Source organism: Bemisia tabaci, chromosome 4 (assembly GCF_918797505.1).
Source record: "Bemisia tabaci chromosome 4, PGI_BMITA_v3".
In the NCBI taxonomy this organism is placed as follows: Eukaryota; Metazoa; Arthropoda; class Insecta; order Hemiptera; family Aleyrodidae; genus Bemisia; species Bemisia tabaci.
The window spans coordinates 36,376,716-36,387,510 of NC_092796.1; the positions used below are offsets into that span (position 1 = coordinate 36,376,716).

A 10,795-nucleotide genomic window follows, 5' to 3' on the forward strand; every position below is an offset into this window, starting at 1 on the left:
TCGAAATCTATTTTTTCGAAAAATAAAAGCTTTCAATTTCTTCATTTAATTTATTTCATGTGATACCATTGCAGATGAAGGCGTATAACTCAAAAGGACACAGTGATTACTCCGAAGAAGCCTATGCTATGACTAAAGTTGACCGGATACCTGCACCTCAAAGAGTAACTTTCAACCCAGAAACTCTGGACCTCACCTTAAACATCGCTGCCACTTGTTTGCAATTGGTGGGCGTTGTTGAAGCAACAACAAGTCAACTAGCAGATCCTGACTGGCATATAATTGAAACCCTCCATCTAGAAGCTTCTGGAAGCGGCTCATCACGGCAAGAGGCAACCATCTCATCCCTTGCTTCAAGGAGAGCCAGCACTGGACGATCACTTGATGACCCTGTTGAAGACCAACTACTTGTTGACCGCTCAATGGCCGATGAAGTGAGAGTTCGTGTCCGTCTTTGTCTCAGAAGCAGTCAAGACACCTGTGGAGATTACACTGAAGCTGAAAGTAAGAATATAGCAATATTTTTACTATCATAATCTAGTACAAAGGTTATTGGAGGATTTGATTTGTCAAACTTGTTCATTTCACTTTTTATTTTTTTCAATTATTCCTCAATGCTCCTGCAAATTGGAAAAAACATTTTTTACAATGCTAAACTTCTAAGACAAGATCGTGCAGTGCCTCAACTTAATCATTTGATGACCATGATAAAACTCAGATATTTTGCAAGTATATGAATTTTATGAAGATACATTCAAATCCTTATCAAAACAAAAGTCTTCCATAATTTAAAATTTTCTTACATCTATGTGTATTATATGGAGCCTTTTGTTCATCTCTTTCTTTTAATCTCCTCCTAATCACCATGTGTCAATTTTTTTGCAGTTGGACCTTCGTACGTCAAAGAAGCAAGCACACTACCCACACCAACTATCATCGCAATCGTTGTTTCCTGTGTTGTTTTCTTATTATTCATTGGTTTACTCTACGTGTTCTGTCGCTGCAAGAGCAAACAATGCAAGAAGGGAAGCGGGAAAGACTATGAAATGGACTCATCGTAAGTTTTGATTTTTTTCTCTTGTAATGTAATCTTTCAATTTGTAACAATTACCGGATGATTGATGGGCTCTCTTCATCACTACGAAACTTTTTCTCTTAAAGCTCATTTGATAATCTTGAAATACTGATGATTACTTGTGCTGATCTCTTCAGAGTTCATGAAACGTTTTTGGGTGAAAAGAAAGTTAAAAGCATTAAAAACTTTGAAGAAAAATATACAAGATTTTAGTGTGTGGAAAGATTTGGTGTAAAGAAATACTGGAAGATCAATAGAGAGTTGTGCATTTTGCTTTCAATATATTAACAGCGTCTATCAATGATGAATTTTGTTGTTTTTTTTTTTATTTATTTCAGGAATGGCTTATCTGCTACAGAATTCGATATAGGGATAAGTGCTTTCATGAATGGGCTCTAGCTTTTAGTTTCTGTTTGATGAATGCTGTTTATACATATTTTCATATTCAAGGAATAACCCTGTGCCTGCTTGGAGTTGTTATGTGCTTCAAAGCAAATTTTTGAAGAGCTTGTTCCATCTTAATATTTATTTTCCTCCTTGATTTATCTTTGCAAAATATTATGTAAAATTTACAACTTTCGCAATTTCTCAAGTATATTTTCTCTGTACTGCAGGGTGCATCCGAGTATTGTACAACAAGCCCCACCACCTTACTACCCTGCATCTGGAATGGAAAACAAGGCGTTGGAACACTCATTAGACTTGGCGCTAGATGACCAGAACAAATATGTGAATCAGAACGAGTACGGTTACCACACCAACGCGCACGGAGGCGGACAACATCCAAATGGTAGTGAATGTGAGTTCAGTATTTAGCATGTTTGTCGTGGCCAGATTACCTCTTTCCTTCCTTTAGAATCTGGCTCTAAAACCTTCCAAAATTCATTACTAGAGAAGGTATTCCTGGCCCTCCTCCTCCCCTGTTTAACAAACTGATCAAAAACCCCTCAACTTTCTCTTCATTAAATGTTGAATTTTTACGAGAGAAAAAGTAAAGGAGGGACTACTCTAAGGAGATGTATGAGAAAATTTTTCACAAAGAAAACCTTTATGAAGAAACTTTTTCCCATAAACATCTGAGGCTTGTGAAGATTTGTTTATTTTCATTTCTTGTCCTTTTAAATCTTTCGTACTTTATGCTTGCAATATGTTTTGTGCATGAGATTCTTCACTAGAAGAGAAGAGGTACAATTTTAAGCATGTCAATGTATGTCTTCCCTTTTCTCTACTTGAATATCTTCAATGCATGATTTGTTGAGTGACTATAGTCAAATTATAATGGTTGATTTCCTTAAAATATGCGGAAATTCTTAATTTTTCCTCCTTAGTTCTAATTCCCTTTTCTCTGATTTTAAGATTGAATAGATTCAATGTTTGCTATAACTAGTATGCTTGATGAAAATTCCAGATGGAACAAAATCGCATTGAATGTTCATTGTTGGCTCACACTTTAGTTTCAAGGCAATGGATTTTTCATGTTCTAAATTTTATGTTGCAGGGGTGAACATGGCTTACATGGAAAACAGTTATTCCAACTCAAACAACGGCGGTTCAGTGAACTCGCAGGACTCGTTATGGCAGATGAAAATGCAGGCAGCAAATTCACCGGCTGGAGACCACCACCATCATATTGCCGACAGGACCAACCATTATGGTAAATTATCTCAATTTAACATTACAGGGTTTCTTTCAGAACATAGTTGCACATAACATTCTAAAAATTGTATCATTATGTCTGGTTTAAATCCCTCTGGAAATTTCTATCATCAATCAATCAAATCAAATGAAAATTGGAGACCAATATTTTCAACTTTTTCAGCCATCTCACGATTTTTCTTGACAGATTTTTTTGTCCACACTGAACTCTCCTCAACCAAGACACTCTAAAGTAAAGCAGTCATTTACTAAAAATCGTGAGATGGCTGAAAAAGTTATAAATATTGGTAACAATATATACAGTCATAAAGGAAATTCACTCTCGGCCTGCTTAAAAATTGAATAATTATGTGGATTATAATTTTATCTTTTAAAACTTTTTTGCAAAGACTGCGATAAAACTAGATTTTGCACAAAATCTTGCTCTTCTCAAATTCTTACAAGTTCATTTAAAGTGGATACAGGCTTGGGCTCTCTGAAGTATTAGAGCAATCTCTGAAGATCAATCTTACGAAGTCTCCAATGTAAAAGCAGAGTTTTTTTTTATTGTTGAAATGGAAGAAATAAATCGGAATTTTTATTAATGACTTTTTATTGTGTGCTCAATAGGTGGATATGACCCTCTAACTCATGGTGGATACGGCACTGTTGATGATTATGCTCCTTACCCACACTTGACATCCCAAACCCCAGACTACGGCAGTAACGCACCATCTCGACAAGATTATGCTGCTCCCAACAAGGCTCACCAAGGCCATTTACGTAGTATAGGTGAGCAAGCAATCTTTTCAAATCATTGTCAGGTTTTTATGACAAAATTCCACATCTTTATTTATTTATTTTCTTTCATTTAGTACTAGTATTATCTCTTATTCTATACGTATTAATGAGCAAGTGCGATGAAAACAACTTTTGGAGGCTGTACTGAGTATCTGCAGCCTTGGGAAGTTAGGAAATAAAGCATAAATTTCAAAGTTCTTTGAAAAGTCCTTGAAAAACAAACCTAATTGTAAAAATAGCCAGGAAACTATTCGCTCTTCATAGTTGGAATGCTGCTTTTATGTAAAATTGATTTGTTATTTCCAGTGATGAGTTTTTTATATCATGTTGTGCTACTCTGAAAATACTGACAATATCTCTTTGTTTTGTTTAGATTCACCATACCATGATGTGAGTGGCCTGCCAGATCCATACATGGATCATCAATTAATGGACAGTGAAGAAAATCTGAAACCTCAACAACACCTCTCAATGTCATTTGACGAAAGCCTCGAATCTGGGTATTCGACACCGAACTCAAGGAATAGACGAATTATACGTGAAATAATTGTATAGCTGCATTCGTAAACTTGATGCACCGGATGCGTCAGTTGCCTGTAGGATATGAATTTGTTTTTGTTGATTTGAACCCTTCTCGCTCGTCAACAACCGCAAGATCTCATCAAAATTTTTATTTTTTGACTTTTGATTTTTATTTATTTCTCGCAATCATACCGTTTCCCTCTTGGAAACCGGAACATATTAGGCTCATTCATTTGTTTTTGTTTGTTTTTATAAAACAAATTTTTATCATTTTATGTTACTTAATTTTAGATATTATGGAACATGATGACACATTTATTCGGAAGTGATTTTTGAGACGCTCGCAACTTAGTACTTAGGTACAGAACTTTTGAAGATCAGTTCCACTGATCAAAATTTTACTTTCAGTGGACATTTTTGGAAGTTCAAGCCCTTTTAGAGATCCCTGTATTTTTGTGGCGAAAACTTCTTCTGATCCAAAAATGTTCCTCTCGTGCAATTTGATTTATAAAAAAATTTTTATTCAAAACTGGTAGGATCTAATTTTAATAGTATCTAAAGACAGCGAGGAATTATTAAAGCACTCATTTGCTCCTCTGAAAGGGTTTTTAAGGCTAGTCATTGTTAAGTTTATTTTCTTGATTCTTGCCTCCTGATAGATTCTGTTAATTGACAATAATTTTGCAGCAATCCATTAACAAAATGAAAATTTGCATGAATGCGCATTTTAGAAAAATGATAAATTTCATCAATTTTGTGTGCACTTAGAGATAAAACAGAGAATATTTGTATTTTCTTTTCTTCTCCTCTCTTTGAGTAGAATGATCTGTATTCATTCAGAATCTTAACTTGCTCAGTCCTAAATTCAATTAACCATAATTTGTTTTTATTCAGATATTTTCTCCGTATGTATCTGATAAATACCTGTAAAAATTTAACCATTTTAGATTGGTATTTTTCTATTTTGCAGAGATGATTACAGGCTTTGTCAATAATGTTTGTTCCATAAGTAAAATCTATCACAATAAAAAAGTTTACTCTGATTATCAGTTCTCCTGTTAGAACCCGAGGGTTCTGAGTTTTTCAAGGATTTAAAAACAAAATGAAAAAAAAAAAGAAGCTAAATTTCTGAAGGACTGTAGATATTCTCTCCAAAAATCTTCTTATTGAATTTTGAAGCACAATGATTCTGTGACCTACCAATGTAAAATAAGCAATATTTGATAACTGCCGAAAAGTCTTCCTGCAGTCTCGAATAGCGCATGAAGCGGCTCTCATTCTCACTGCCTAATTCGTCTCATCATTAATCTCTGTCCGAATGACTCTCTTCTTATGTTAGTGTTCTTTTCTTTTATTTTCCGTCGATGGTAAATACATACTAGTGTTCATGTTTTTTCTTGTAATTTATCTAGGTAGCTATTTTTCTTACGATGGATTCGTACCTTGACTCTGCGAATCGTTGTTGATCAGTATTTTGTACAAACGTATACATAATCTCCCTTTTACCGGGACCTGTAATCTATTGTAAATTTGTAAAGTTACTACTTAATTGTTCCAATGCTCATGTGATGATGTTTGAGATCCCTATTTCTCCGTCTTTTAAAACTGTAATCTGTCTGACTGAATTGGACAGGGAAAGAAACTTGTCTTTATTTTTTTTCTTGTTTTGAAAGAAAGAAGGCAGAATTTCAAACGTTCCCATAGACCTGAAAATTTCATCCCTCATCAGGAGATTGTATTCAATACTGGCAAAGATTATTGACTCAAATGCCAGTGCAGCATTAAAGAAATCATCAAAATAGTAGCCAAAAAATTTTCAGGTCACTGATTGCATTGTACAAACTAATTGTTTGCAGCAAAGCTGCAGAGCCCAAATAGGTTTTAATTTGTACTATTTTAACCGAGTTGTGAGCTTAAATGACAAGAGTTCAAGCCCCCTCTCCAATTTGCAACACTTGTCACTGCCAGACATTAGATACTTCACATATTTGACGATTAATTTTAAGATTTCGAAGAGATAGCTTGTGCCATAAAGTTGACACTTTGATCACATCAGTTCAGTATTATCTTAATTTTTAATTTAGGCTTGCGTCCAAGTTTGATTTTCTTTTCGATACCTTGATGTTTTGTCTCAGCCTCTTTTATTTTAAGTAACTCGGATCCCTGAATTTTTGGGAATATTTTTGTACGCATTTAGATGATAGTAGTTTTTACTCTCTTATTTAAATCTTGCGTCTAGTTGAAGTTTTTGGTGCTATTTTTCTTGATTTCTCAACTTTGCGAAACAAGGCTGAGATTTATCCTTGAATATTTTACTGGGAAGATTGGAAGAATTCAACTAAATTTTACATATCGATGGCTAAAGTGCGAAACCATGTCCGTCTATTGTGGTGTTTCAAATCTCTGGTCTTATTTTATTTTTTCAAAGAAAAACAAGTCAACTATGTAGCTTGAAATTTCTGTGGAATATTCTGTTAATAAAGAAGACAAATCAAAGAAGTTTTCAAGAAAATAAGTTGACTTGTTTTCCAAAGAAAAAATAAAGTATGACTGGAAGTCTGCAACGTCGCTAACAGAGATACGTGGTTTCGCACTTTAGCCATCGATGTGATCTAATGTGTGTGATGCAAACTATTGTTAGCCACTCATTCTGAAATGTCAAATTTTATCCCTTACTTTTATGAATTTAAGAAGATTCTTGCAGATTTTCTTCCCTCTAAAATTACAGAAGAACAAGACCTAATTTTTTAATTAAACTGACTCTTGACTTCCTGTTTTATTTTTTATGAATTCGCCTAATGAATCAATTGAATTACAGTTTGCACTCAGCAGAAGAAAAAGGATCTGTTTTTTTTAAAATGAATTCGTCTAATGAATCAATTGAATTAAAGTTTGCACCCAGCAGAAGAAAAAGGATCTGTTTTCGGAAAGAAAATGATCAAGATACTTCAAACCCTTACCCATTGTTGATATCAGTGTTGCTTTCAAGTTGCCGTGTTGTAATTAGGGTTTTTTTTGTAAGTGTAAATTTTGTACATTACCTGTTTGATATGTTAATACTGTATGAAAAGTGTATTTAGGCTGTTCTTGATGCATTTTGTTCATCAATTTTCTAGTTCATAGCCCTTTCCCTGTACGGAACCTTTTATTAAGCTTTTTAAAGTGCTCAAGTGTTTAAAAATGTATGTATATATGTTCAAAATTCTCCACTATTCAGAGTATGCTTGTATGTCTGCTAGTCAACATGACGTTTTCACTGATAGTAAGAATGCTGTCAACATACTTGAATTTTTAGAGAAGATTAATTGCATTTTTATCTCATCTATGTACTGAGATGAGTCAGTCACCAGTGATACAGAACTTTACTTTGATTATTAGCCCTAAGTCTGCTGAAATTAATAACATTGACATGATCGCCGAATTCTTACATTGTAATCAAACGAAAGTAGTCTCCTCTTTTTGAAATACATAACAGATGATGTTATGTATCCACGATTAGAGTTTATATTATGGTGTCCTCATTCTTTGCCACATCAATCGTTGATCCTTTCGTTTTAAGTAATAATTTTTATTACAATTTTGAACACAACTTTATGACACACGCACGATATATATTGTTATAAGCAGTCTTAAGGATAAAAGATTAGTTTCAAAGTTTTATGGATGTTGCAGTATCAGTTCATCAGTGGCAGTATACTATTTCAGGTTCTCCAGTGAGTCTTGATTTCAGACTGATATTTTACAACAACAGACAGGGGCGGACTGGCCCTAAATAAAGTATGGGGCGGGCCCCTAGGGGGGTCTGGGGGGGCCCCCCAGTAGAAGGGGGGTCCGGGGGCTCTCCCCCGGAAAATTTTGAAAATTAGGCCCTTATTTTAGAATGAATTTTACGCTATTTCAGACCCTATTCTTTAATATTATTTTTGAAACATTATCCAAAAAGAGACCAGAAATGCAAAACTTAGTATATTTTCTTAAACTGGATGAAAAAATGAGAATCCGTTGTATACTTGGAATTCAACTTTTATTTTCCTCTTCCAACGAAAAATTGTGCCAAAGCTAAATTAGTATACAGAAGATACATAGAATCAAGTAGAATAGTAATAGTGACAGTCTACAAAGAACACATATTCTGAAAAACACAGTTCGGATTTTTTCGTTCGTTTGTTTTTTTTTTAAATGTACTTTTTAGCCGCCAAAATTGACAACTGTCTTAATTTTTTTTGAACGTTTTATTGGATCCTTTCTTCGCTCTGCTCATAGAAAAATCAGTGCCGTTTACTAGTTAAATGACACGTAATGAATGAATAAATCGATGGTTAAATTCTGAAAACACGTAACTCGGAATCCGCATCATGAACCCTGAGACTCGTAAGGATGCTCATGTTTTGCGTGTATCCTTATGAGTCTCAGGGTTCATGAGTTAATTATGCGGATTCCGAGATACGTGTTTTCAGAATTTAGCCATCGAAATAAAAATAAAAATGAAAATAAAAATACAAACAAAAAATTGACAAAAATCTGACACTTTGAAAATTATTGTGTTAATTAAACAGGAAATAGAAACACAGTTTTACGCCATTAACAGCCTTTTTAACTCTGTTGAGGTTGCCGCGATCAAGTTGATTATTATCTCGTGATCAATAGATTTGGTCAAATCTCTTTCTACGTACAATAACATCAAGTAAGTCAGTAGTTCTTGCCCAATTTGCGATCGAATCCGCGTTTTAATAAGTTTTAGTTTCGAAAATACTCGCTCACAGGTAACTTGGGTGCATGGTAAGGTTAAAGCATACCTAAAGATAAGTAATAAACCATTAAAGTGGCCAGTTTGACTTGACTGTTCAAACAAGATTTTATAGGCGCAATGGAGGCAGTTTTCGCAAGTAGCCCTATGGTATTTGTAGGAATCGACTCGCACGCGCGTCTGTGTCAAAAGAGGCCTTATGTCGCGGGAATTTTTGAATTAGAAAAAAGTCATTGGGGCTGCCCATACAATACGTAACGTATTAAGGGGGGAGGAGGGGGGTCAAGCCCAACGTTACGTAACTCTTTTTTGCCGTAAGACCTTTTTTTTCCTTGTTAATTTAAAAAACTGACCAAAATAGGGGGGAGGGGCGAGGCTTGTGTTACGTATTTATTTATTTTTTTTGAGGGGGGGGGGGATGGTTCGAGCTTGCGTTACGATGCGTTACGGAAGGGGGATGGGGGTAAATAAATCGGAAAAACTGCGTTACGTTATTATATAGACAGCCCCCATTATGGATTTCGCTAAAGGGGGAAAAATCGCCGAAGGCCCCTACGAAATCCCTTGAGGAAGGTAGGGAAGGTTCCCTACTAGGGGCCTCCAAAGTTCAAAATTGCATAGAAATGCGCCCTCAAGGCCTCTCTGAATCAGTACCAAAGGGCCCCCGGCAAAAAGGACCCTTTTGTCGAATCGGCGATAAAGAGCCCGGTGCCTTGAAGGTCCTTAGAGGCGGTATAAAACCGCATCAAGGCCTCTTCAAATCGGCAATAAATGGTCCCTTGGAAACGAAAAAAAAGGACTCCTTTGAATCAGATAAAGGGGCTCTTTTAAGGTCCTTAGAAGCGGCAAAAAAAGGCTCCATCGAGTCTTCTTCGAATCGGCAATAAATGAGTCCTTCAGGGCTCTTCCGAAATGGCAAAAAAGGACCCCTTTGGACTTATTCGAATCAGAAAAAAGGGCTCTCAAAATGCAATGCCCTTAGATACGGCATAAAAAAGCTCCTTCAGGGCGCTCTCCGAATCGGCAATAAAGTGTCCTGTCCTCTCAGGAGTCTCGGGGCCCTTTCTCGAGGACGAACCGAAAAAGCCCTCGGGCGCTTCTTCGAAACGGCGAAATACGGCCCTTCAAATCGGCCAAAAGGGGCTCCTCCGGGGCCCCTTTTGGCCGATGAAAGTGGGGCGATCGCCCCATCGCCACCCCGGCCAGTCCGTCCCTGACAACAGACCAAAATATTGAAAATTACAATGTACAAGTGGGTGTTTTCGTGGGTTTGAATATTATTTTACCCAAGTTTGTAGAATCTGCTTAGTTTATTCACCATTAGACACTAAAAAGTACAAGTTTGTTGACAGTCTGCAAGTGAAGATATTTTTCGAAAAGACATTGCCAATGTTTCACATGAATTTTCTTTTGTGCAACATTGGTTCCTCCCTCAGTTGGTATCTTCCCCTAAATTTTGCACCTTCTTTAGATCTTTGCAGACGACTCAAGTACATTTGTTGTTTGATCGCTTTGTAACACTCATTTGGAAGGGGGAATGTGTCTCTAGAAAGTATTGCTCTACTTCTTTGGATTGTATTTCCCAGTCAAAGGAGGATGACTTTTGCCCTTGATTTTATTTTTAGACATTAAGATTATTACGACAACCATTACCTAGTTGTTATGTTTGACCAGACAAGCACTGCAAAGCAGAAAGACAGCAGTACAGTTAGAAACTGAATTTATGCATTTTTTATTTGAATTTTAAACGAACTGATGTATATAGCTAGAACTGAAATAAACGTATAATTAGAACAATCCATTGTTATTTTTTACACCTATTTTTATTCCTTTTTTCCCCTCTTCACAATGAAATCAAAGTTCCAGTCATTCCAATCCAGTTTTAGTCCACATCTAGTCCAGTATTCAAAAAGCTCACCAAGAAATCATTCCTTACTGATGAGTTATATGCATTTTACAGAATTGTTTTCACAAAACCTGTTTAAATTTCTCATTAATACTTCAAAAAAAACAGA

The 10,795-nt window shown here is 35.7% G+C and overlaps 1 protein-coding gene across 2 annotated transcripts in view; it reads left to right on the top strand.

The window, feature by feature from the left end:
* The window catches only part of ed (hemicentin protein echinoid), a 245,265-nt gene extending 234,688 nt beyond the window's left edge, over positions 1-10,577 (top strand). The window contains exons 10-15 of one of the 2 annotated variants that reach the window (XM_072299770.1): positions 75-504; positions 886-1,057; positions 1,690-1,874; positions 2,574-2,729; positions 3,341-3,502; positions 3,885-10,577. In XM_072299770.1, the coding sequence (XP_072155871.1) occupies positions 75-504; positions 886-1,057; positions 1,690-1,874; positions 2,574-2,729; positions 3,341-3,502; positions 3,885-4,066 (1,287 nt within the window). In that variant the 3' untranslated portion in view covers positions 4,067-10,577. The remainder of the gene's footprint in view (positions 1-74; positions 505-885; positions 1,058-1,689; positions 1,875-2,573; positions 2,730-3,340; positions 3,503-3,884) is intronic. The other variant, XM_072299771.1, reaches the window with a different exon arrangement.
* Positions 10,578-10,795: the final 218 nt, after the last annotated feature.